Raw genomic sequence first — 27,728 nt, 5'->3', positions numbered from 1 at the left:
TTTTCTAGTACAAACAATTTCTTGTTTTCATATGAATTGAGTTTAAACATGATCGCAGAGGTCTATGTCTTGCTCCCTCACGGTCACAGAATGGCCTTGAGTGATGCTAGCTAGTGTTCTGGTAAATTATTTACGTTCAGCACAACACCAAGGCCTAGCTGTGAATGCCTGGCCAGCTCCCAAATGTGAGCTTGGCTTTTCTCTTTCCCCTAAGAAAAGCTTGCAGAGGTGTATTTGCTGGGGGCCAGGTACGGCGTAATCCAGCTGGGACAAAGGAGACAGGCCCCAGTCTTCGGGGAGCTCCGTGACATGTTTGCGCTAATATAAACAGGTGATTGTCAGAAATAGAGGAGGGGACCAGACTCAAGGAATCGCCAGGACAAAGCCCGGAGGCGAGGAGAGCCGAGCAGGAGGAGGTGCTGAGAGCCCTATGCGGTGGCGCGACGTCACCCACAGGGACTGGAGAGGTCGGCAACGGCCAGCTCTCTCAGGCACCGAGGGCCACCATTCCCCCAGGGACAAGGGCTTGGAGTTGCACTGATTTGTTCAGAAACAGGAAATGAAGCCACACAGCTTTTATCAAAATAACTCACTCCGGCCTCGGGCTCATGAATATTCAGCAGGCTGCTTCCGGCGTGTAACCCCGCCCTAGCCCCGCCCCCTGCTCGGAGACTGCGCGTGCGTTGCCGGCGCGCGGCTCTGTCGTCATACGTGCGCGCCGCCGCCGTCGCTGGCGGGGCAAAGCTGGAAAGCTGTCATGGCGAGCTCAGCAGCCTCCTCGGTGCGACCGCCGAGGCCGAAGAAAGAGCCGCAGGCGCTCATCATCCCCAAGAATGCGGCAGAGGAGCAGAGGCTCAAGCTGGAGCGGCTCATGAAGAACCCGGTGAGACAAGGCCTGGGCTTCACAGCCGTCCGAGGCTGACCACCTTCCTCTCCGGCGCCTCTCGGAGCCGCGGGCCCACCTTTCCTGCCTCCAGACTCAGAAACTCAGTATTCGGCGCCCTAGAGCAGTTCTTGGGAAAGAGTAGGCTGTTCTGGAGATTGTGAGCTTCCCGTCTGTCCTGTGTTAGACCCCAGCCTTGGCTGAAGGTGCTGTGGAGCGGCTTCCTGTGCTCTAAGACCCTTTCTAGTTTAACTTTCTGTAAACTAAAGCGTTAGGCTGAAAAGATAGAATCTGTGGGCTAACAAAAGAGTTTATTTCTTCTAAACAGCACTGATTGTGGGAGAGACTGGCCGAGACACTTGGAGCAAGTCACTCCTCTCCTCCTCCCTTCCCCGGTCTTGGCCTCTGTCCGCTCAATCATAAAAACAATTTGGTGAGACGGTCTCTTGTACCTTTCACTAGAAAGGATAGGCTGGACTTGTCTCCTCTAGTAGTGTTAAAGTTGGAGGTTTCTAGCCATAAACGGTGGCTTAGGTTTCTGAGTTCTGCTGTGGGAACGTGTGGGCTGTTATACCCCAGAGCACACAGGGTGAATTAAAGCCAAGATAGAGGAAAGAACATAAAATCAGCTCTGGGTCCAAGGAGCAAAGCAGCCCTACTTAACTAATCGAATTAAAAATCTTTGGTCAAAAGAGGTGTAACTTTGTCAACAGGTTTATACTTACAAATGCTTTCATGTTTAAATGTTTCAGGACAAAGCAGTTCCAATTCCAGAAAAAATGAGTGAATGGGCACCTCGACCGCCCCCAGAATTTGTCCGAGATGTAATGGGTAATGTCATATGTGTGTGTGTGTGTGTGTGTGTGTGTAAATATAATTTTTTTTTTTTTTTTTTTTTTTTATTGAGACAGAGTCTCACTCTGTTGCCTGGGCTAGAGTGCTGTGGCGTCAGCCTACCTCACAGCAACCTCAAACTCCTGAGCTCAGGCGATCCTACTGCCTCAGCCTCCCGAGTAGCTGGGACTACAGGCATGCGCCACCATGCCTGGATAACTTTTTTTTATATACATATATATGTATATATATATATATATATATTTTTTAAGTTGTCCATATAATTTCTTTCTATTTTTAGTAGAGACGGGGTCTCGCTCTTGCTTAGGCTGGTCTCAAACTCCTGAGCTCAAACGATCCGCCCACCTCGGCCTCCCAGAGTGCTAGGATTACAGGTGTGAGCCACCGTGCCCGGCCATAAATATAATTTTTAAAGGTGGATATAAAAATCTTGCAGTTAGTATTTGTTAATTAGATCTCTCATAGGAAAAAAATGTTCATTGGTCCAATATTTTGCTTTTACACTGAAGGGGTATAGTTGTTTATGGTTTGGCACTAGGGAATTTTCTTCTGCACTATTCTTTATAAATTGTTTTTTTTTTTCCAAATGGAAATAGTTTTATTATTTTGTTGAATTATAAATTAGCATATACTACAGGCGTACCTCAGATAGTATGTGTTGGGTTCCCGACCACCACAATAAAGTGAGTCATAAATTTTTTGGTTTCCCAGTGCATATAAAAGTTATGTTTACACTATACTGTAGTCTGTTAAGTATGCAGTATCATTATGCCTGAAAAACAGTATGTGTACCATAATTTAAAAATATTGCTAAAAAATGCTAATGATCACCTGAGCCTTGAGCAAGTCATAATATTTTTGCTGATGGAGGGTCTTGCCTCAGTCTTGATGGCTGCTGACTGATGAAGGTGGTGGTTACTGAAGGTTAGGGTGGCTGTGGCAATTTCTTACAATAAGACAGCAATGAAGTTTGACATATCAATTGACTATTCCCTTCACAAAAGATTTCCTTGTAGCTTGTGATGCTGTTTGATAGTATTTTACCCACAGTAGAACCTTCAGATCTAAAGTCAGTCTTTTCACACTTTGTTGCCACTGCTTTATCAACTAAGCTTATGGAATATTCTAAATCCTTTGTTGTCATTTCAACAATTCTCACAGCATCTTCACCAGGAGTAGATTTTATCTCAAGAAACCACTTTCTTTGCTCATCTATAAGAAACAAGTCCTCAGGTATTCAAGTTTGATTGTGAGATTGTGGCAATTCAGTTGCATCTTCAGGCTCGACTTCTAATTCTAGTTCTCTTGCTATTTCCACCACATCTGCATTTTTTTTCTCCACTGAAGTCTTGGGCCTCTCATGGTCATCCATGAGGGTTGGAATCAACTTCTTCCAAACTCCTATTAATATGGATATTTTGACCTCCTCCCATGAATCAAATGTTGTTAATAGTGTTAATGGTGAATCCTTTCCAGATGGTTTTCCATTTCCATTCCATCAGAGGAATCACTATCTATGGCAGCTATTACAAAATCTATTTCTTTTATTAAAGAAATATTTTTGTGGAGATAGGGTTCCGCTACGTTGCCCAGGTTGGTCTTGAACTCCTCAGGCGATCCTCCTGCCTCACTTCCCAAATGCTGGAATTATAGGCATGAGCCACCATAAGAAATAGACCTGAAATCTATTTCTTAAAGAGTAGAACTTGAAAGTCAAAATTCTTGATCCATGAGCTGCAGAATAGATGTTGTGTTCACAGGCATGAAAGCAACGTTTATCTCCTTGTACATCTCCATCAGAGCTCTGGAGTGACCAAGTGGCATTGTCAGTGAGCAGTAATATTTTGAAAGGTATCTTTTTTTCTGAGCAGTAGGTCTCAATGGTGGGCTTAAAATATTCAGTAAACCAAACAGATGTGCTGTCATCCAGGCTTTGTTCTATTTATAGAGCACAGGCAGAGTAGATTTAGCATAATTCTTAAGGACCCTAGGATTTTCTGAATGGTAAATGACCATTGTCTTCAAATTAAAGTCATCAGCTGCGTTAGCCTTTAAGAAAGGAGTCAGTCTGTCCTTTGAAGCTTTGAAGCCAGGCATTGATTTCTCTCTAGCTTTGAAAGTCCTAGATGGCATCTTCCAATATAAAGCTATTTCACCTTACATTGAAAATCTGTTGTTTAGTTTACCCACCTTCATTAATGATCTAACTAGATCTTCTGGATAACTTGCTGCAGCTTCTACATCACACTTACTGCTTCATCTTGCACTTTTTTGAGGCAGAACCTCACTCGGTTGTCCAGACTGGAGCACAGTGGTGCAATCATAGCTCACTGCAACCTCAAACTCCTGGGCTCAAGTGATCCTCCCAGCTCAGCTTCCCGAGTAGCTAGGGCTACAGGTGCGTACCACACACCCAGCTAGTTTTTTTGTTTGTTTTTTGTAGAGATGGGGTCTTGATATGTTGCCCAGGCTGGTCTCAAACTCCTGGCCTCAAGCAGTCCTCCTGCCTTAGCTTCCCAAAGTGCTAGGATTATAGGTACAGGTGTGAACCACTGCTCCTGGCCCACCTTACGTATACTTTTATGTTATAGAGATGGTTTCTTTCCTTAAATCCCATGAACCAACCTCTGCTAACTTCAAACTTCTCTCCCATAGCTTCCTCACCTCTCTCAGCCTTCACAGAATTGAAGACAGAGACTTGCTATGGATTAAGATTTGGCTTAAAGGAATATTGTGGCTGGTTTGATCTTCTATCCAGACCACTAAAATTTTCTCCACATTAGCAATAAGGCTGTTTTGTTTTCTTATTTGTATGTTTACTGGAGTAGCACTTTTGATTTCATTCAAGAACTCTTCCTTTGCATTCACAACTTGATTAACTGTTGGTGCAAGAGGCCTAGATTTTGGCCTGTTGCTTTTGATGTGCCTTCCTCATTTAAGCTTAATCATTTCTCGCTTTTGATTTAAGATGAGAGACTTGTGATTATTCCTTTCGCTTGAATTCTTAGAGGCCTTTGTAGGGTTATCAGTTGGCCTAATTTCAATATTGTTGTGTTTCAGGGAATAGGGAGGCCTAAGGAGAGAGAGATAGGGGTACAGTCGTTGGTGGTGCAGTCAGAACACATATGACATTTATTGATTCAGTCTTATATGGATGCACTTTGTGGCACCCCAAAACAATTACAATAATAACATCAAAGATCACTGATCAGAGATCATCATAACAGATATAATAGTGAAAAACTTTGAAATATTGTGAGAGAATTACCAAAATGTGACACAGAGACATGAAGTGAACACATGCTGTTGGAAAAATGGCAACAATAGACTTGCTTGTTCAGGGTTGCCACAGACCTTCAATTTGTAAAACACAATAAAGCATAGTGCAATAAAATGAGGTATGCCTGAAATTGTAAATAAAAAATAATAAATAGAGGTATAAAAAGTTAGAACCACCTGTCATTCCATCATTCCACTTGTAACATCCTGATATAGCCTTCCAAATCTCTTCATAGTCAAAACTGCTCATTTTAGAAAAAGTGGGTCCGATGTGTTGGCTTGAGCCTGTAATCCCAGTAATTTTGGTAGGCTGAGGCAGGAAGATTGCTTGAGGCCAGGAGTTTGAGACCAGCCTGGGCAACATAGGGAGACCCTGTCTCTACAAAATATTTTAAAAATTAGCCAGGTGTGGTGGCACACACCTGTAGTCCTAGCTACTCTGAAGGCTGAGGCAGGAGGATTGCTTAAGCCCAGGAGTTCAAAGTTACAGTGAGCTGTGATTGCACCCCTGCACTCCAGCGTGGGTGACGGAGTGAGACCCTGTCTCAAAAAAAAGAAAAAAGAGAAAATGCCTGTCTTAGTTCTTTTAGTGTTGCTACAAAGGAGTACCTGAGGCTGGGTGATTTTTAGAGAAAAGAGGTTTATTTGGCTCACAGTTCTACAAGCTATACCAGAAGCATGTGCCGGCATCTGCATCTGTGATGGCCTTAAGCTGCTTCCATTTATTGCAGAAGGGGAAGGGAAACCAGCATGTGTAGAGATCACATGGTGAGAAAGAAAGCAAGAGAGAGGGCAGGGAGGTACCAGGTTCTATTGAACAACCAGCTCCCATGGGAACTAGTAGAGCAAGAACTCATTCATTATTAGGAGAACAGGTCTAAGCCATTCATGAGGGATCCACCCCCATGACCCAAACACCTCCCATTTGGCCCCACCTCCAACACTGGGGATCAAATTTTAACATGAGGTTGGGGGTCCAAACATCCCCACTATAGCAATGTTTTTACAAAAATATGATTGTTCTAATCATACTATTTTGTAACCCACTTCTTTTCATTTACTGTAACATGAACGTGGTTTCAGCTCACTAGAAATCTAGCATGTCAAATGTGAAATGTGGAAAGGGAGGAGGTCACTGAACCATAGTCTACTCCTCTTCTCAATACTACATTAAAGGCTGGGCGCGGTGGCTCACGCCTGTAATCCTAGCACTCTGGGAGGCCGAGGTGGGTGGAGAGCTCGAGGTCAGGAGTTCGAGACCAGCCTGAGCAAGAGCGAGACCCTGTCTCTACTAAAAAAAATAGAAGGAAATTAGCAGGCCAACTAAAAATATATAGAAAAAATTAGCTAAGCATAGTGGCGCATGCCTGTAGTCCCAGATACTTGGGAGGCTGAGGCAGAAGGATTGCTTGAGATCAGGAGTTTGAGGTTGCTGTGAGCTAGGCTGATGCCACAGCACCCTAGCCCAGGCAACAGAGTGAGACTCTGTCTCAAAAAAAAAAAAAAAAAAACTACATTAAAGTGGGATTTTTAATGACTTCACATTCAGTATTTCTGCAGCAAATAATGATGCCTGCAACGTGCCAGACACTGGGCTAGTTCTGGGGTATGGTGGGGAGAAAGATCTGGTCTCTTCCATTACTTCAGTTTCTTCCTTTTGTTTAAGGGTAGCCTGTGTTGGTGACTGGATTTTATCTAGAACTCTGGACTGTTCTGGCTGTAGGTTCAAGTGCTGGGGCCGGCAGTGGAGAGTTCCACGTGTACAGGCATTTGCGCCGGAGAGAATACCAGCGCCAGGACTACATGGATGCCATGGCTGAGAAGGTCAGTGAGCCGAGAGGCTGGCTGAGCCCTTTTTGGACAACGTGCATTTTTAGCCTTTAGAGAAAAGTGTTTGAGGAAGAGTAGATACACTGACTGGGGCTTGTGTGAGGTCTGCCCTTACAGTTAGCATGGAAAGCAGGGTCCAGGTGACCCAGGTCAGCTGCAGCACAGGAGGATGCTCACACCGGGAGAGGGACGAGGGTGGGACTCCTCCTTGTGTATGGCAGGGCACGGCAGCATCCCCTCTCCCTGCTAGGCCATTGCTATGTCAGGAAACAGCAAGCAGGGTTCCCCACTCCCTGAGTTGTTACTTCTTTGTTCTCTTTTTGGCTAAATGCCTAAATGCAGATAGCCTGTGTGTTCAGTGTGAACAGTAGTATGCTTTCAATCCTCCTTTGAGGATTTGGGTTTTGTAACTTTGGGGCTGGCATTTTTCATGATAGATGTCAAATAATAGATTATTTTAAGAGCTCAAGAATTGCTTAAGATATTGTGCTCTAAGAGCTGTTAAGGTTTCTATTACTTGGCTGAAGAGGCCAGAAATATCTCTCCTGATACTCTTTAGAAGTGCTCTTGGGGTATTTTACTCCTTTTATTTTTGTAATTGAATTTTGGAGCTATTTAATCCCCACCAAAAATCTTACTTGATTTTTGGCTAGCATTGAGTTGAATCTGTAATTTACCTTGAATTAGAATGGATGCTATAATGTTTACCCGTCTCATCTAGAATCTTTGTATCTTTTTTTCATTTGTTTAACTCTTTTTGTTTCTCTCAATGATGATTTGTAGAGATTTTGACTCCCTCTCCCCACATTTGTTCAATGGTGTTCTAAGTTTTTTGGCTGCCATGGTGCTGGGTGACTCCTTATATTCTTTGACCATTAGTAAGAGTCAGGAGAAAATATGCTGACTTTTGTATGGTGCTACTATTATTTACCCATTTTTAATAAATTCAATACTTAACATTATTGATAAAAATCCATTAATTGATATTAATAAAAATTATTATTAATAAAAACCAAATGTTATTTGGCTGATTCCTTTTGATTTCCCAAATAGACATCTGACTTCTCCCGGCACTACATGAGGAATCGCTCCTTGTTATTAATCTAGAACGTGCACCAAAAAGTCCTTTTCCTCAGTATAGCCATGGTGCCTATTATTTCATAGAGCACATTTGTACATACAAGAGAGATTCAGATCATTCAAAATGATAGTTATTTGTCTGCTTTTTATGAGAGAGGAAGCCACTTGGCCCAATCGCATTTGGCTTTCCAATAATTTGGTAAAAAAGAAAATCACTCTAGAGAATTTCTACCTATATAAAGAAACAAAAGGCTTTTAAAAATTAAACATTCATAAAATAGAGTACTACATAGCAATAAAAAGAAACAAACTACTGATACATGCAATAACTGAGATGATTCTTTAAACCAGGCTGAGTGAAAGAAGTCTGGCACAAAAGAGACCATATTGTGTGATTGAAGTTCTAGAACAGGTAAAACTAGTCTGTGTGAGAAAAAGTTAGAACAGTAGTTGTCTCAGGGGGTAAGATCAGGGGTTGACTGGGAAGAGGCATGAGGGGACTTTCTGGGATGATCAGACTGTGCACTCAAGATCTGGGCATTGTAGGCCGGGCGCGGTGGCTCACTCCTGTAATCCTAGCACTCTGGGAGGCCGAGGCGGGTGGATCGTTTGAGCTCAGGAGTTCGAGACCAGCCTGAGCAAGAGCGAGACCACATCTCTACTAAAAATAGAAAGAAATTATATGGACAGCTAAAAATATATATAGAAAAAATTAGCCGGGCATGGTGGTGCATGCCTGTAGTCCCAGCTACTCGGGAGGCTGAGACAGGAGGATTGCTTGAGCTCAGAAGTTTGAGGTTGCTGTGAGCTAGGCTGACGCCACGGCACTCACTCTAGCCTGGGCAACAGAGTGAGACTCTGTCTCAAAAAAAAAAAAGAAAGATCTGGGCATTGTGTTCTATGTATTACCTTAAAAGGAAAAAGAAAAGAACCGTCAACAACTACTAAGCCCTATGTAATGATGTACATGCTTAATTGTTTAAGAATGGAATGTCCTGATGTCTGCAGCTGACTTTGGAATGCACCAAAAAAATAAGATTGATTGATGGTTAAATAGAGGCATACATAGATAGGTGTGTGATAAAGAAAGTACAGCAAAATGATAATTATTGAATCAAGGTAGTGGGTATAGGCATCACATAATTTTTTTTAACTTTTCTGTGTTTGACATTTTCAAAATAAGACATTAGAGAAAATATTAAACCAAGAGACAGCCAAGATGCAGAAGAAAATATGTAAGAATTTGTTGGAATGGCCAAAACTGAGTTAGAAAAAATCCTTTTGGTTTTGGAACAGAGTGAGGTCGTTTTTGTGCTAGTTTTCAACTAACATTTGCTTGTCCTGAAGCCTTTGTTGGCCCCTAGATGTTGGTGGTTCTTCTGTAGCTACTGCCATCTTCTGGTGGTGACATTCTCAATCTTAGTGGGAAGTTTCAGGTGGCTTGTCACACAGCTATGCCAGGTCACTGTAGTGAGTTTGCCACTGTCAGAAATAATGATCTGCATATAGAAACCATCAGAAACACTTTTCTTCTTTTTTGTCTTTTTTCCTACATCCTGCACTCCTTTTTGAAAAACTTTATTTTTAAACTACTTTAGAGGGGAAGAAATCAAGCAGGTTGTTGTCTCAAACACCATAAATTAGTCTGAAGTTTTTTTTTTTTTTTTTTTTTTTTTTTTGAGACAGAGTCTCACTCTGTTGCCCAGGCTAGAGTGAGTGCCGTGGCGTCAGCCTAGCTCACAGCAACCTCCAACTCCTGGGCTCAAGCAATCCTCCTGTCTCAGCCTCCCGAGTAGCTGGGACTACAGGCATGCACCACCATGCCCGGCTACTTTTTTCTATATATATTTTTAGCTGTCCATATAATTTCTTTCTATTTTTAGTAGAGATGTGGTCTCGCTCTTGCTCAGGCTGGTCTCGAACTCCTGAGCTCAAACGATCCGCCCGCCTCGGCCTCCCAGAGTGCTAGGATTACAGGCGTGAGCCACCGTGCCCGGCCAGTCTGAAGTTTTTATATACTGGTTTACCATCCAGAGAAAATACAGAAAAATGTTTCACAAACCTGACATTCGTACAAATGCAAAGAGGCAAGCAACCCTCATCTTTTTCCAGTGGCTGGCAGGCAGTTGTCACCGCCAGCCTGGTCTGACTTACTCCTGCCTGAGACCTTGCCTCTGCCAGGTGCGGCAGCCAACTGGGACTGTCTGTTTATCTCTGTTCAGTTCACTTGCTGGTAAAGTCATCTTCTTTAGCGCAGAGCAAGACGTTTATGGCTTAGCTTCTAAACAAACCAAGTGCTTTTAGATTTAAGTCTTTTGCTTTCTGGTTGTCTTCTGTTTAAAGCTGGTTGCCTTCCCGAAGGGATATTTTTTTTGCCCTCAGAGGGCTTCTGCTGTTTGGTTTCTGTGCCACTCTAGTTGGATCCACTCAGCCCTGGCAGCGCAGACCAGCAGAGGTGCTAGAAGCACTTCTTCTTTCTTTGCCTGCTCCTTCTTTTATACCCCATTGGCCCTATGGCTGTGACTGGAAGAAATGAGAAATGACACTTTGTAGCAGTAGATGTCTTTGTAGTTTACAGGTGCATTTCTGTAGGTTATCTTATTATTCTTTCTCTGGGAGAGAGGAGTTATAATTGCCCCCATTTTATAGATGAGGTAACTGAGGCCTGGAAACAGAACTGCTGAGAAGAAATAATATTAATGCAACACATATGTGTGTGTTTAGTACACAGTGTTGGCAGCAGATGGTGTGTGTTATTAGGTAACCGCAGCTAGGGTTAGGGCTTGAAAATTACATAGTTCTGGCCCTCTGGCCGTTCCGTCTGATGAGCTCCGTCAGTGTCCCAGGCCCTGGCTAAACAGACAATCAGAACAGCCTCTGCCCTCAAGAAGTCCTCTGTGTTCCCTCTCACACTTTCTCTTTTATGTTTTGTTGTGCCTGAGCAGTATCTCAGTGAGCTGAAGGGGTTACTTTGCCATCGGCCACATACTGATTACCTGCCCTGAGTGGCCCTGGGGACCTGGGTGGTTCCCATAGCGCTCCCGGTGGTGTGACTTCTAGAGCCCTCATACCTTGCCCTAGTGAAACCTCCTAAAGTCCACCCAGACCAGAATGTGTCTAAATGATGTGGGTGTTCTGCAGCAAAAATTGGATGCAGAGTTCCAGAAGAGACTGGAAAAGAATAAAATTGCTGCAGAGGAGCAGACGGCAAAGCGGCGGAAGAAGCGGTAAGAGGTCGTGGTCTCCCAGACCCGAAGTGAGACAGGACAGGGAATAGGACAGTGGGTGGTTGATGGATGAGCCGGGTCCTTGCAGGCCAGAGCTCACCTGTGTGGTCTGTAGAGATTGTGGGTGTTAACAACCTACGGTGACGCAGCCCAGTAGCAGAATGACTTTGCTGCCAGTACCCGAGCAGAGAGCAGGTCCCTCTTCACCCTCCAGTTTGTTACAGATCTCCCAAAGCTTGGAAGTCAGGACTTCGGTGATCACATTGATTTCTGTGTTTCTTTCACTTCTGCATTTTAATATCAGGTCTAACAAAATGCAGCACCCACACTTCCCATTTAGCTTGTTCCTTAAATCAGGGTCCTTGACTTCCCTAAGTGACTGCTTGTTTATACAGACTCTGTGTGTATGTGTGTGTGTGTACACACATGTGCATACGGGTTTTAAATAAATGGTCCCACAACTTTTAGAGAGCTGGGCAGGATTCTAAAAATAGTTTCTAAATATCTTGGAATGAAAAAGCATCTCCAGTATTTCTGAGATTGCTTTAATCGCCTGAGGACTCCCGGGATTTGATCTTGATTCATGATGAAAGCCGCTTGATAATAATGTTGGAGTGGCAGAATCATGAGAAAGTATTTCTTTTATTTTGTTATTGTAATGTTTGTGTTACCATAAAGTTTTTAAAGATATCATAAGTAGGTGTTTAGTTTCTAAAATATATAAATTTTTAGGCAGTTAAGAGATCCATGTATTTGTTTTACATTTGTAGGCAGAAGTTGAAAGAGAAGAAATTATTGGCAAAGAAGATGAAACTTGATCAGAAGAAACAAGAAGAAGGTGAGCGGTGCCCACTTTTCTTTGTCTTAGGCTTTCTCTTAGTGTTGGTCACAGTGGCTGAACTGTTAAGAAACACTGAGATTTAGGGTTTGGGGCTGGGTGGCTGGCCACTGAAGAAATAACATCCTGTTTGTATTAGTTAGAACTTGTTTAATTGCAAGTGTCAGGAAGCCAAACTGGCTTAAGCAAAAAAGAAAGATATAGGCCGGGCACAGAGGCTCATACCTGTTATCCCAGTGAGGGAGGTGGGAGGATCGCTGGAGCCCAGGAGTTCGAGGCTGGCAGTGAGCTGTGATTAATTAGGCCAGCGCACTCCAGCCTAGGTGACAGAGCAAGACCCTGTCTCTAAGAAAAAGAAAGAAAGAAAAATATTGGCTCATGTTAGGTACAGGACAGACCTTTCTTTCGGCATGGCTGGCAAGGGAACTTGGTGACATTGGTTATTGATGTCTCTCCCTCTGTCCCCTGGCCTGCTGTCAGCAGGCAGGCTTGTGCCTCGTTGTGGTTTCGAGGTACCTACAGTAGCTGTCCAGGGCTGCATCCTGCCTCATTCTAGTCCAGGAAGAAAGATTGAGAGGCTGTCCCAGCTTCCTAGCAGAAGTCTTTTTGTGTCTCTTTGCCTCTGATTGAGGTACTTGCCGGGTTAGTGAAGAATGCTTTTGGCTAAAAGAAACAAATTTGGCTAGCAGTGCTTAGACAAAGAGGAGTTAGGTTTTTTACCTGACGAGGAATCTGGTGGTAGGTGGCAGCCTGCTGTGGCTCAGCAGTGTGGCCAGTGCCCTGCACTTCACCCCGCACTTCTCTCGGCCTTCACCATGAGGGTGTGAGGGGGCTGCCACAGCTCCTGGCACCACACCTCTGTTCAGAGCAGGAGGAAGGGGAACAAGGTGGCACTTGTCTGGTCTCAGTGGTCAGCTGAAGATTAGAGGTTTCCTTGAATGCCTTGAACCAGTAAGTCTCCCAGGCTTTGCCGAGTGGCTCTGTGTGTGTTGGCGCACACCTTCAGCGCCCTGCAGGCGGTTTACCGCTGGCCTCAGCCTTCACTTCCTGCTTGCACAAAGCCTCAGGGGCAGCGCAGTGAGAGAGCGGGGCAATGCCGGTCTTTCTTGGGCACGTGCACTCCTGTGCACATGCACATGGCCTTCTAGAGTCCCAGCTTTTCCTTATGAGCTTTTTGGTCAGTTTATTGTTTACTTCAACTGTTATTGCTGCCTCCGAGCAACGATGTTCTACAGTTGTCACTGATTGGTTTTGACAAACACCCTGGGGAAAAAGCTGTTCACACTGAGCCGAGCTCTGAGCCAGGTCAACTGAAGACAAGCCTCGTGGGTACAAGTTTCCAGGGAGCTGCCAGACCGGTCAAATAGGGACATTGCTCTTGGGGTGGAACTTTTGAGGAGCTCCCAACGCACTCTGCCTCCTCCAGTGGCTGCTGGTTTTTGCAGCTACTGTGGTTGTGAGGCTCTTGGTTTTCAGGGCTACTCAGAGGTGGGGAGAGGAAAGGGGAAATTAAAATGCCACAGAGCTCACTGTCCTTACTGAGATTCAGGTGTTTTTCTCAATCCAGAGAGCATTCCCAGAGTTCTGAAAAACTTGATTTTTATAATTTTTACCGGTGTTCGTGTTGCTTTGGTGGAGGAGCAGATCTTTGGATAGCCTTACTCTGCTCTTGTGGAAGTGCTTCCGTCCTTTAAAAAAATTTTTTTTTTATTTTTTTTTTTGTAGAGAGGGGGTCTCGCTATGTTGCCCAGGCTGGTCTTGAACTCCTGGCCTCAAGTGATCCTCCCACCTCAGCCTCCCAAAGTGCTGGGATTACAGTTGTGAGCCACCATGCCAAGCCATCCCTTTAAATTTTAACCTACCTATAGCATTACATTTGAAGCTTTCTCCAGCTTATAGAACTAGAACCCTCTAATTGGTTTTTCAGTCTAAATACAGGACTTTATATATAGCTCTTTTGCATCTCATCTTGGTCTTGTTGGTTCTATCAATTCAAGCTTCCAGAAACCTTTTGAATTCTGATTCTGGAGTCCAGCATGTTACCATATCTTTCCTGTAATGTCATGGGAAGGTTTGATCAACATACTTCCTTTTTTCAAAGGCCAAGCCGTTGGAATAAAATAAAATAAAATAAAATAAACATACTTCTTTTTTTGTTGGTAAAAATGTTGAGCCAGATGGGGCTGAGGACAGAGCCCTCTGGCAGCTCCTGGAGATCCCTGTCTAGGCTGACGCTGACCCAAAGCGCTGCGGGCAGAGTGGTTCTCCAGCTAATAGCCAGCCAGACTCATCGTTTCCTTCATCACAACCACAGGGGTGTCAGAGGAGACGGAAGAGGGTATTTGAGACTATCAGATAAGTACAGTAGACCTATGTTCTAGGCTCAGCTCTCACTGTAGCTCACTCAGTGACCTCAAGCTTCTGGCTTCTTCTGTTTGGATTTTTTTTTTTAACTTGCAAAATGATAAGCTCTTTCTAGATCTAAAATTCTACATTTTGATGACTTTGTCACATGCCTTGCCGTCATTAAGATATGTCATATTTGGGGGTTTTCCTAACCAGTAAATCTAAGAACCTTTTCAGAACAAGAAACCGAGCTCATTTTGTTGTGAGTTTGTACTTCATAAACCTGTATTGGCTCTTTGAAATCACATATTAACTTTTTAGTAATGGGTTCTAGAATTGAAGGGGACAGTGACTGCATCACACAGCTGGGGTCTCCCCCCATTTTTTTTTACTGTGGTATTATATACATAACATAATTTACTGCCTTAACCATTTTTAAGTGTACAGTTCAGTGGCATTAAGTACATCAATAATGTTGTGTTACCATCACCACCATCTCCAGAACTCTTTCATCTTCCCAAATTTAAACTTTCTACCCAGTAAACAACAGCTCCTCATCCTCCCTCCCCACAGCCCCTGGCAACTTCCATTCTGTCTCTGTGAATCTGATTACTCTAAGTACCTCATATAAGTGGACTCATACAGTATTTGTCTTTTTGTGACTGGCTTATTTCACTTCTCACAACATCCTCAAGATTCACTCATGTTGTAATGTGTGTCAGATTTTTCTTCCTTTTAAGGCTTGTATTCCATTATCTGTATATACTACATTTTGTTTATCCATTCATTCATCTATGGACACCGGCTTGTTTGCACCTTTTCATTGTTGTGAGTGATGCTGCTGAGAGCCTGGGTGCACAAATATCTGCCCACGTCCTTTTGGGTATGTACCCCAAAGTGGAACTGCTGCATCATCTGGTGCTTCTGTTTTTAAGTTTTGCAGCGCTACCGTGCTGTTTTCATAGTGACTGAACCATTTTACATCCCCACCAACAGAGCACAAGGGTTCCCATCCCTTCACATCCTTACCAACACTTATTTTGTTTTTTGTTTTTTTTTAATTAACTATCCTAATGGGTGTGAAGTGGTATCTCATTGCAGTTTTGCTTTGTGTTTCCCTAATGATTAGTGATGTTGAGCATCTTTTCATGCGCTTCACAGCCATTTGTATATCTTCTTTGGAGAAATGTCTATTCTAGTCTGTTGCCCATTTTGGGTTATCTGTTCTTATGTTATTGAGTCTTAGGAGTTCCCTATATTTTCTGCATGTTAATCCCTCATCAGATGTGTATTTGCAAATATTTTCTCCCATTCTGTGGGCTGCCTTTTTACTCTGTTGATGCTGTCTTTTGATGCATAAAATTTGTTAATTTTCGTGAAGTCCAATTTTTCTGTTTTTCCTTTTGTTGCCTGCACCTTTGGTGTCATATCCATGAAAGAGCTGGGGTTTCTTTCTTTCTTTTTTTAATTTTTTTCAGTGCCTATTTTGAACTAAAGCTGAGGTTTCTTAAATCCCCTTTTCTAACTCCGCATAGACATTAGATTTGTGCAGTCATGCAGTTTTCGGTTACTGTTCCCTAATTTGTCCGAGGCTATAAAGAATGTCTGTGATCCCATAGCTGGTTTTAGTACTTTCAGATAGACTTCATCCAGAGGCTCCTGTTGAAACAGCCCTGTGTCCTCCTCTGTCCTGAGCTTCGCAGTCCTGACACAAATGTAAAAGTCTGTGTTCGTGTCCCATCACGAAGTTGCACCATGGTGGCACAGTTTTCAAATGAGGGTGTGATCCTTTAATCTCTGGGTCACAAAATCAGTTTAGAAGTTGCAGCAGTCTTTCTAAAACATGAATAATATAAGACTAGAAAATGTCACAGTGCATCGCACTCTGAATAAGTATTGTTTTGTGAAATTTTCTTTCAGTTTCTGTGTGGGCTCTGGGCTACAGTCTAACAAATTTGGAAGTCATTGTTAAAGTACATAGGCCCTGTTCTTATACTTAATTGGGAAGTTAACACCTGAACATATTAAAAAATGATTAACACTACATGTTTGTACATGCTGTGTACCGAAAGAGCAGAATAGAATAGTGTTCTAGGGATAACTGTCACAAAAATGGTGTGAAGGCCATTTATCTCACCTTCTCAATTTCCTCCCTATATTTCATTTTGTGAAAGAGTAAGATTTTTCTAGCTGTCCAGTTAAAATGAGTCGAAATTAATGTCGTAATACTGAGTTGTGCCACAAGGTGGCTTTGGCGCGCTGCTGGGTTTGGGGGGTAGATCACTCAAGCTTTTTTGGCTGTTATACAAAGCAGTAAGGGCTGGCTGGGAGTTCTGTTCTGTTGTTCGAGAGGAAGTATCCCCAATTCTTTTCTGTGCTGGCCCAGTAACTCAGGGAAGACACCCTGCAGTGTAGGACTTGCGTCTGAATGATACTACTGGATGGTGCTGAGCTGATTGGGATTATTATAAAGCCTTAAAATCCCAAAATGATGTATTCTAACACCAGTGTTACTTATCCTAACATAGGCCTGCCTACCAAAGAAATACAGAGTGACTAAAGGTGATTTGTTACTAGGGATATCTAGGGCAGAGTTTCTCAGCTTCAGCACTACTGATGTTTTAGGCTGAATAATTCTTTGTTGGGGGGGCAGGTGGAGGGCGGCGAGTCCTGTTCATTGCAGGATGTCTCTGCCCACTAGATGCCAGTAGCACCCACCTCCATCCCAGTCATTGGCGGTCAAAGATGTCTCCAGACATTGCCAAATGTCCCCTAGTCCGGGAGGGGGACAGAATTGCCCCCAACTGAGAACTGCTAATCTAAAGGCAGGTGTCTGGTATCTAGAGGGTACTTAATATGTGTTTTGGATTGAACTGTTTATTTCAAAGCCAGATTCTTAAATGTACTATGTTGGAAAACTATCCATATCCTTTGTGTCTTTTGAGAATAAAAGTTCTATATGATCACTTCAGAAATTTTTAGAATGTGTAGAAAAGAACAAAGTCAAAACTAAAAGTTATCCGTAATTCCTACTAAAAATAACTTTAACATTTTATTTCTTTGATTTTTAACTTTTTCATATGTAAACTTATTTCTGTTTTCTAAATATTTTAAACAAATATATTAATATAGTGTGTTTATGATGTTTATTATATATAAATATTCATAGTCATCCTAATTTTATCACATAATATGTATCACAAGTATATTCCCATGTCCTTACAATTCCACAGTACAGGATTTTTTTCTAGTCTATTCATTCATCTGGTAAGGAAAAAAGTTATTCAATGGTAGGCTGCCATGACAAAAAAAACAGTTAGCATTTGCTTCTATTGCACTCATTGGCATTTTACCCATTATGCGTGTAATCTGTGAATAAAATCTCAGGTTCCTGGATTTTTTTTTTTTTTTTTTTTTTTGAGACAGAGTCTCACTCTGTTGCCCAGGCTAGAGTGAGTGCCGTGGCGTTAGCCTAGCTCACAGCAACCTCAAACTCCTGAGCTCAAGCGATCCTCCTGTCTCAGCCTCCTGAGTAGCTGGGACTACAGGCATGCACCACCATGCCCGGCTCTGGATTTTAAAATATTGTGTAAACAATAGTATAAGAGTAATGGAAGGAAATCATGGGACAAGCTCAAGTATCATCATGTGAATAGGTGACCTTTCTTTCTGTCCATTTTCTTTTAGTCTCTCCATGTACATTCATTTGTACACAGTTACAAGCATAGTGTAGGAGGTTTTCCATTTTGTTTATTTTTAACGTTGTAAGCATTTCCATTTCTTCATAATTTTTTCAGTGACATAATACCCAGCAGTTGGCATGTGGTGGTATACCTGACCCTTTTCCTTCTATGAGACATTAGGTTGATTCCGGTTCTTGGCTTCTGTAGAAGGCACTTTGGTGAACAACCCTGTACCTGCCTCCCTTCCCATTTTCTGGGGTGGGGGGGGGAGGAGTAAATTAAAATAAATTTCCAACAGTAGGAATTACTGGATCACAGAGCATAAAAAGAACTTTAGGCTCTGGAAATGTATTGTCAGTTACTTTCCAAAGCAACAGCACCAGTTTTTACTGCCATCACTGGCTTTTAAAAATTATTCTTCTTCCACGTGGATAAGAATGATGTATGTGAGAGGAAGTCAAGGTCTTATTGGGAATTTAGGAAAAAAAAAAAAACTTATCTCACTTGATTGTTCACAGTCAGTTACAGATTCAACTCCCTGTTCTACTACTTTCCCCCTCCTCACTACTGCACTTGACTAGTCTTAAATATATATATATATACACACATATATATATCCTTGCTGGACCATGGTGGCAGCCTCTACTCTCTTCCCACCCCACCCCCCATGCCATGCACCTGTGTATAGTGTCCAAAGCTCTTCTATAATATAAAACATAAACTGTCATTCATTCTTCTGCTTATATAACAACAATACCCAGCATTTATTGAGCGCTTGTTATGTAGCCCTAGTTCAAAGTGCTTTGTATGCATTGGCTAACCCATTCCTCACAGCAGCCCTGTGAGGTAGTCGGTGGTGCTGTTATCCCCATTTTACAAATGACAGACCTTGGGCACCAAGTGCTGGTGGCCTCAGAGATGCAGAGGGTGTGGGTGACAGGCTGGGATTTGATCCCTGGGACCCACACTTACCCAAGAGGCGATCCTGCCTGAAGCCTAGTCGCAGCCTCTGGGGTTCCTGGCTCCTATTGTCTGTGACGGCTTCTCAGACTTTACTTGGGTCAGGTATTCCGTAAAATGTCCCTCGTGGGGGTTTCTCTGTGTTTCTCATGATTGGACTGGGGCTGTTTGTTTCAGGGAGGAACACCACAGAGGGTAAGTGCCATTCTCAGTCACAGATCAAGGCCGTAGACTGTCAAGATGGCTTATTAACGTTGATGTTAACCTTGATCACCTGGCTGAGGTAGTGTTTGTCAGGTTTCTCCACTATGAACTCACCCTTCCCCACGTCCCATACTCTGTGGGAGGGGGTCACGGTGCAGCCCACCCTTAACGAGCAGGTTAGCTCTGCTCCTCCTCCGTGACGGCAGAGTGTCTACGTACATTATTCGAAATTCTGCACACGAGACTTACTCCTTCTCTGCATTTATTTATTTCATCATTTCTTTATATCAGTATGGACTCATAGATATTTGTTTTATGCTTTAGGTTATCATCAGTACTATGCTATTTATCTTATTGCTGAAATTATTCCAGCTTTGGCCGTTGGGAGCTCTTTCAGTTGGCTCCTGTGTCCCTTTGACAAAGTCCCATCATTGCTTTTTTTGGCTTTTTGTTTTTTTTCTTTTTTAGCACTTCCTTACTGTCTGGCACTACAAAATATTCCAGACTCATCTTCTGTATTTCCTGCCCTAGGACTAAAATCAGTCATTTGTCTAAGAAGCCCTGGCTCCTTTTATTGGAAGAATGGTATTAGAAACCAAGACCTTGGGACTAGGTGTCCTCTTTGCTACTGCAATGTTATTTTTAGGCTCTCACAGCTGATAGAGCAAGGAAATATACGTGTGTTTACTAACCAGTGTTGTAAATGTGTATCTGTAAATACCAACATATGTAACCATCCATATCCATATTGAGCTAAACATGAGTTCATACTGAGGTCTCCAACTCTGACCATTACCACATGGATCATTCTAGCCTCTCCACTAGTTTGTCTGTAACCACCTCCTCCAACAGTGAGTAACTTTGCTACCACTGTCTGCCATCCATTTGCTTTAATGGTTCAGTTCCAGTATGCATGGATATAGTGGCTTCAGAACTGTTTGCTGTTACCCAATGGGAAATGACTTCATTAACTGGAGTACAACACGGTGTGCAGTTCCTTTTGCCTTCAGCCTTACAGACCCCACTCATTTCCAAAATTACTTAGATCAGCACTTTTCCCTGCACCCCCTGCACAGAGGCCATTTCATACAGTTGTAATATAGTTGGATTCGTGTGTCATCTTTTGCTTTCTACCCTGGGATTCCTGACCTCCTAAATGACTTTTTAAAATTTGCATAATTAAGGTTGAATTCTTTGTGCTATAAAGTTCTATGGGTTTTGTCAAATGCATAGTATCATGTATCCACCATTACAGTATCATACAGATAGTTACACTGGCCTAAAAACATCCCCCATGCTTCACCTATTCAACCTCTTCCCTACCCCCAAGCCCTGGCAATCCCTCATCTGTTTACCATCTCTGTAGTTTTGCCTTTTCTACAATGTCGCATAGTTAGAATTGTATAGTATACACTGTAGCCTTTGCAGATTGCCTTCTTTCACTTAGTAGAATGCTTTCAGATTCATCTGTGTCTTTGTGTGGCTAAATACCTCATTCCTTACTGTTACTGAATATTCCATTGTATGGATGACCACAGGTTGTTTATTCATTCTCCCATTAAAGGACATCTTGCTTGCATCCAGGTTTTGATGATTATGAATACAGCTGCAGCAAACATTTGTGCGCTAGTTTTTGTGTGATAAGTTTCAGATCAATCTAGTAAACACCTAGGCGTGTGATTGCTGAATGGTATAAGGTTAACCTTGTTTAGCTTTGTAAGATACTGCCAAACTGTCTTCCAGAGTGGCAGTAACATTTTGCACTCTGACCAGCAATGAAAGTTCATGTTATTTGACATCCTCACCAGCAATTCGTATTTTCAGTTTCTTTGAACTTTAGCTACTCTAATATATATGCTATATCTCATTGTTGTTTTAATTTGGGACAATATCTTTTCAGTTCTTGTATCGCCAACATTAAGCATAGTAGCTGGCAAGAAGTAAGCACTTTATAATTTATTACTATTTATTTATTATGTTCAAAGACTGAATTGGGTGAATTAATTTTATTGAATTACCAAATGACTTGAATGTGCACCAGGTTGCTAGGTTTCTCCTCTTGAGAGTGGTGCCCTAGACCCTGACAACGCGTTTCCCACACACACATGAATCCCCAGTGTTTACTGTCAGTGAGGTACAGGTTGAGCATCCCTTCAGAATTCACAACTTTTTGAGCACCGACAAGACACCACAAATGGAAAATTCCCCACTTGATCTCATGTGATGGGTCACAGTCAAATTGCAGACACACAGCGCACAGTTTATTCAGTGTCCCTGAGGGAGAAAGACCCTCCCAGCCCCCTTTGCTGCGGTATGACTTTTCTGCGCATGTGCAGATTCCCCCATGCAGGCACACCCACACACGGTAATACAATGACACACGGCCAGGCCAGATGTGCCAGCGCAGGTTCCCCATGATGCCCCACATGGACCCAGGACCTGTGTGCGTTACTCAACTGTGGGTTTTCTTTTTGCTTATTCTCTGCTCTGTGGTGTGAAGACATTGTTAAAAATGTCCAAAAGGCCTGTGGATACCCCCGTGGGCTAACAGTGATAAGAAAAAGAGGAAGTATTTATTTATAGCATAGAAAGTTAAGTGTTTGAAGAAACTAGACAGTGGTGTAAGTGTAAAACATCTTATAGAAGAGTATGGTGTTGGTATGACCACATATATGACCTGAAGAAACAGAAGGATAAACTATTGAAGTTCTGTACTGAAAGTGACAAACAAGTTAATGAAACACAGCCAGGCACAATGGTGAGTACAGTCCCACCTATTCAGGAGGCTGAAGTGGGAGGATCTCTTGAGCCTAGGAGTTTGAGTCCAACCTGGGCAACATAGCAAGACCCTTTCTCTAAAAATAAATTAAAAATAAAAAAGAAGTTAATGAAAAATAAAAAATACTGCATAAAGCTAAAAATGAAAATCTTGATTGTGTATTGAAAGTGTGAATTTGTGTCACAGTGAACACACGTCACTTAATGGTGTGCTGATCAAAAAAGAAGCAAAGATCTATCATGATGAACTGAAAATTGAAGAGAACGGTGAATATTCAACAGGCTGGTTGCAGAAATTTAAGAAAAGACATGGCATTAAATTTTTAAAGATATGTGGTTATGTAGCATATGCTGATCACAAAAGCAGTAGAGAAATTCATTGATGAGTTTGCCAGGGTCATTGCTGATGAAAATCTGACACCAGAACAGGTCTGTGATGCTGATGAAACACTTGGCATTATTGTCCCAGAAAGACACTGCCTACGGCTGAGACAGCCCCTACAGGAATGAAGGATGCCAAGGACAGAGTAACTTGTGGGGTGTGCTAATGCAGCAGGCACACCTAAGTGTAAACCTGCTGTGACAGGCAAAAGCTTGTGTCCTCATTGTTTTCAAAGAGTGAATTTCTTACCAGTCCATTATCACGCTAGCAAAAGGCGTGGATCACCAGGGACATGCTTTCTGATGGGTTTCACATTTTATAGCAGTGACTCAAGCTCACTGCAAGGAAGCTGGGCTGGATGACAACTACAAGATTTTGTTATTCCTTGACAACTGTCCTGTGCATGCTCCATCTAAAATTCTCATCAGAAATAATGTTTATGCCATGTACTTCCCCCAAATGTGACTTCATTAATTCAGCCATGTGACCCAGAGTGTCCTTAGATCAATGAAAACTAAATATAAAACCACTTCCTTGAACAGCATGCTAGCAGCAGTGAATAAGGCGCAGGTGTGGGAGGTTTTCAAAAGGAGCTTACCACGAAGGATGCTGTATGTGCTGTTGCCAACACTTGGAACACAATGACTGAAGACTCAATTATGCATGCCTGGCACACGCTGGCCTGCAACTGTGTGCAGTGATGATGTTGAACAGGGTGGTAACTTTGAAGGATTCCATATGTCAAGTGAGAAAAAATGATGTCTAACCTCCTTATGTATGCAGAACATATACCTTCAGAGTCCATCAGGAAGTTGGAAGAAGTGAATATTGACGTTTTTAACATAGAAAATGAGGTTGCAGTTATTCATCTACTGATCAATAGTGAAAGAGCTGAAATGGCTGACTCAAGGTGATCATGATATTGACAATGATGATAAGGCTGCAGAGGAAGTACCTATAGATGACATGGCGGAAATGTGTGATGGGCTTAAAAGGACTAGAGCAGCGTGCATTCATGCAGAACAAGAAGTCATGTCAATTGGTAGCACCAAAGAGAGACTTGTAAAAAAAAAAAAATAACCTTTGTTAGAGGCAGATGACTCTGGAGGAAACATTTTTAAAAGCCACAGAATGCCTCCTTATCCCTAGAGGACACGCTTCCTGGTCCCTCGACTACCACTGATGTTTCTTCTCAACTAAAATAATAAAATACAGTATGCAGTGACCTTTAATCAAAACATGGCGTCATAGGTGGAGACCGAAAGCCTGTTGCCATCTGTTTAACAGCTGAGACAGGGACTCTGGTGACGCTGCCAGGCTGCATAGTTACTCTGAACACACAGCCAGGAGTGGTGGTGACTCCAGACACCCACAGGTCATCTACATGGGTGGCTGAGATAGGCACCTTTAAAAATATTATATAAAATTACCCTCAGGCTATGTGTAAAAGGTACATATGAAACATAAATGAATTTTGTGTTTAGACTTGGGTCCCATCCCCAAGATATCATTATGTACATGCAAATATTCCAAAATCTGAAAAAATCCAAAATCCAGAACACTTCTCCCAAGCATTTCAGATAAGGCATACTCAGCCTGTATAGCATTCTCAGAGGCTTTTCGGCCATAAGGAATGCTTTGAGCCCTCCTCTGTCACACCCCATTCCACACACATCCTAGTTAATCAGTGTGTTACTGATTGATTAAGATCAGAGTTAAAGATCAGATCCTGTGCTCTTGTCCTGCTGCGTTCAGACCTGTGCGAGCGCGTGGTGGTTCTTAGGCTTGAAAGGGGCAGAATGTGACTTGGGAACAAAGTGGGACCTATTTGCCAGTTTCCACCTTGGAGCCCAAGTTCTAGGGCAGAGCTCCCCAGCTAGTGCGTGGGGAGTGGGCTCCAGGAAACAGAATATCTGACCTACCTCCCCACCCCCAGCCTTCAAGGTGGAGACAGTGCCCAAGGCCTTGGACCATTTGCCTTGGGCAGTGAGCATCCTGTCCAGATGCCCCACGTGCCATAGAAACATTGTCCTTTCCCATGCATGCCACAAGGTGCCACAGCTTGGTGAGCCCAGCCCTGCCCGTCCAGGGAGCTCAGAGGGGCTTTTGATCCTTCTCTGGTCTTCTACTCAGTCTCTCCATAGCACGCTCACCTCGCCCCTGGCTCCACCTTTTCCTTCTGCCTCAGTTTCCTTATGCAATTCCTGTAAGTGATGTAGGCAGAGGCCTAAAAAGTCAGGCAATCTGGGTTTGAATCCTGGGTCTTTGTCTTACTGCATCTTAAGCAGCAAACTATTTAACCTGTCTTGGCTTTATTTTCTTCATCTGTGAAATGGATCTATTAATATGATAGTGGTGCTTACCTCATAGGCTATTGTTAGAAATAAACAAGATACTATATGTAGACTTAGCACAGTGCCTGGCACATAGTAGGTGTTCCACAAATATTAGCTATTAAAATATCGTCACCACTGGAACTTTAGAAACTTTTCATTCTGTCTGACATGAGGTTGAGAGGAAGGGAAACCCCAGATTAAGTTATATCTCACAGATGATTTCTACCCATTGCAGTGAGTGTTCTTTTTACTGTCCCATCCTAGGGTATGAAAGTGAATTCTAGGCTGCGCAAGGCCTCCCACCGTGAAGCTCTTTGACCCTGTAGCAGCGCAGCAGTAGCAAAGCTCTGGGTGTGTTGGGGGGAGGCGGTGGGGTGGCTGGAGTGAGCTTTGCACATTTGCAAGGAGGAGCCACTGGTTGTCCCAGGTGAGCCCACCTGGTTGTGAGTTGGTGAGGCCACTGTGCCTGCAGGTGGCTGCCTGGAGCCCCTGAGCTGGGCCACCTGCTGCTTTGTAGTTCTGACTTTGTCTCTTTCCAGCTCTCACCCATTCCCCTGTTCTCATGAAGAGGGGAAGAGGAGGATTTGGGAACAAGTTGTCTTTGTACTCTGCTTTTGGCCAGCTCAGCTGCACTCAAGAGCTGCACGTGGGGTGGCGAGGGTGGAGGTGGGGGTGTGGTTCTGGGACTCTGGGGAAGAGCCAGGAAGCTGGCGTATTTGCTGTGAGCAGAGCCCTTTACTACACACTTTTTGAAAATCCTTTTGCCTACTGCAGTGAGAACTTGAGACTTCAGGAGTGCTGTCAGCCAAGCATTACATGCAGAAGAGCTTGCGGGGGCTGGGGAGTCATCTGCCAAGGTGGCAGACATTGTAGGTGGTAGGAGCCATATAAAACGCAGCAGGGCCTGATTTATGGGGTGTCATTTGTGTGTGCTGCTGGACCTTTTGGCAAGGATGGGGTGCGCCTGTGAGCAGTGGTAGATCAATTCTGTGACCCATAATTGTGAGGAGGCTTTGGGGCCTGGTGGGCATGAGGCCGGCTCTGTCCAGAAACCAGTAGTTCCTAATTTTCCGTCAGTGCCCCTCCTTTAAGGCACCCTTGACTCTCCGAGCAAATCTGTACGTCTGTGATCTGAATGTTGTGTGGTTACAGGACCCAGCCAGCCCCGGGAGCAGCGGTCTAGTAGCTCTGAGGAGGCGTCTGGAACGGAGGAGGAGGAAGAGGAAGACGAGCCCAGCTTCATGATGGGGCGATGACCAAGTCTGCCGCCGCAGCTGTCCAGCATCTGGCTCGTGCTGTGCGCAGAGGGAAAGGAGGCCCTGTTTGCTCTGCTTCCCTCCCAAGGACCCCTGGATAGAGAGCAAATGGGACCCTTCTGAGCCGCTCGAAGTCCGGCCTGTGAGCAGGACTTGGAGCCTGTGGACGCCGTGGCGCCTCCCGGACACTCGAGGGCACCGCCTGCCGGAGCTCATCCACGCGCCTGCTGAAAGGGGACAGTGCCTGACCTGCTGCTGGCTGGCGCCTGTTGTCGCATATTTCAGCGGTGATGAGTCTGGGGCTGGTTTCTGTGAAGGGAACATTTACTTAGTAAAGAACAGAAAACCATTAGGTTTTGTTCAGACATGTGAAACGGGAATTACAAACACCACAGGGAAGGCTGTGAAATGAAACTGTCGCAATGGGGCCTCAAGAGTCAACAGGCCCTGTTACCTGGACCTGTCCCCTGACTTAGGGAAGGAAATGGCCTTGCCCTGGGGGCTGAACCGCGCTGCTGGGCCCCTGACCCCTGTTCCTTTCAGCGGGGAGCGCAGGCCATGTCTGTTCCCGCCCGCAGTGCGCAGTGTGTGCCGGGAGGCGCTGTGTGGTTGCCGGGGAGGTGCGGGCCAGGGGCTTTCACCAGGCTGGGCCACAGAAAGGGAGCCTGGCGTGTGAAAAGAGCTACGGGGGAAACAGTCGGTGACTAGGCAAATAAGCAGGAGGAGAATCGGCCAGGCTGAGCCAGAGTGGAGGGCACAGGGCCTCCTAGCCCAGCTGGGGGGACCGTCAGCCAAAAGCTGCATTTTCATGCCAGGGTCAAAGGGGGTCTAAACAGTAAAGGGGCCAAGAGAGACTTGACGTGGACAGGTGGTGGGACCTGCATGACTGAAGCCCTCGGGGCTTTCCGCTGGGTCCCCAGAGCTGGGGATGTGGGTGCAGAACTTGGGCTGTGTGTCCTAGAGTGAATGCAGCCCCACACCAACTTCCACAGGCCAGGGAGGAGCCGGGTAGCCTTTGACCTTTGACCTCAGGTGCTTTCAGGCCAACGGGGGCAACAAACACAGTTTCTAATTAGAATCTTCTCTCCATTTTTGGATAATTTATCTCCAACTCCAAGGTCCTAAGTATTACTATATTTTGTGCCTTTTATACACTTTGATGAAATTAAGGAAACAGTGGTTTTGTGTGAAGGGAAACCAAGAAACATTTTACTTTTACTTCCCTAGTATAGATTTCCCTGGCCTCACTCTGAGTGACATCTGTGATAACTTCTGTCCCTTCAGACGTTCAAGTCACAGGAATTTTTTTCCCCAGGAAGCTGAAATGGAGAGTCAGCCCTAATAAATTAGCACCCACCCTGCCCGTGCATGTTGAAACCTGTGTTTCGCTTTTGTCGGGGGCCGGCTGGTTAGTTTTGTGTTTTGTCTTTAGTTCCCCTGTCTTTGGACTGTTGGTTTCTGTACCTCCCCTGTGTGTCACAACTCTTACTTCGACTCTGCACCTGGAGCTCATGGGCATTCTCTCATACGCCTAGGATGTCAAGGGTGCCAGAGCCTGCAGCCCGGAGACTTGGGTTTGAGTCCTGACGCTGTGTCTGCCGAGTCAGGTGCTGTGGGCAGGTCCCTCCTGCCTCTGCCAGTTCACTTGGCAGATGTGTGTTGGCTGGGTGGGCAAATGGCTAAAGGATCGGCAGGATGCCAGGACAGAGGCTGATGTTTTATACCCTTACTAGATTTCAGAAGATGATGTTTAGGCAGGGCATGTCCTGTAGCAGTTTCAGACCTTTGTTT

At 44.0% G+C, this 27,728-nt stretch overlaps 1 protein-coding gene across 1 annotated transcript; it reads left to right on the top strand.

The window, feature by feature from the left end:
• The first annotated feature begins 744 nt into the window (after window positions 1-744).
• Window positions 745-27,026, top strand: PRKRIP1 (PRKR interacting protein 1). Its single transcript, XM_069485820.1, has 6 exons — window positions 745-883; window positions 1,636-1,714; window positions 6,741-6,841; window positions 11,069-11,154; window positions 11,925-11,992; window positions 25,834-27,026. Exons 1-6 carry the CDS (start codon window positions 758-760, stop codon window positions 25,935-25,937), a joined length of 564 nt encoding a protein of 187 aa, XP_069341921.1. The 5' UTR covers window positions 745-757; the 3' UTR covers window positions 25,938-27,026.
• Window positions 27,027-27,728: the final 702 nt, after the last annotated feature.

This window comes from Eulemur rufifrons, chromosome 14 (assembly GCF_041146395.1).
Source record: "Eulemur rufifrons isolate Redbay chromosome 14, OSU_ERuf_1, whole genome shotgun sequence".
Lineage (NCBI taxonomy): Eukaryota > Metazoa > Chordata > Mammalia > Primates > Lemuridae > Eulemur > Eulemur rufifrons.
The sequence above is the reverse complement of the archived record's forward strand: the minus strand, read 5'-3'. Positions and strand labels throughout refer to the sequence as shown.

Excerpts from the sequence above, each read along its gene's own strand:
- PRKRIP1 (XM_069485820.1), top strand. The coding sequence starts at position 758 with ATGGCGAGCTCAGCAGCCTCCTCGGTGCGACCGCCGAGGCCGAAGAAA. Across the intron at positions 1,715-6,740 it reads ATTTGTCCGAGATGTAATGG|GTTCAAGTGCTGGGGCCGGC; the intron begins GTAATGTCATAT and ends TTCTGGCTGTAG. Across the intron at positions 11,993-25,833 it reads TCAGAAGAAACAAGAAGAAG|GACCCAGCCAGCCCCGGGAG; the intron begins GTGAGCGGTGCC and ends GTGTGGTTACAG.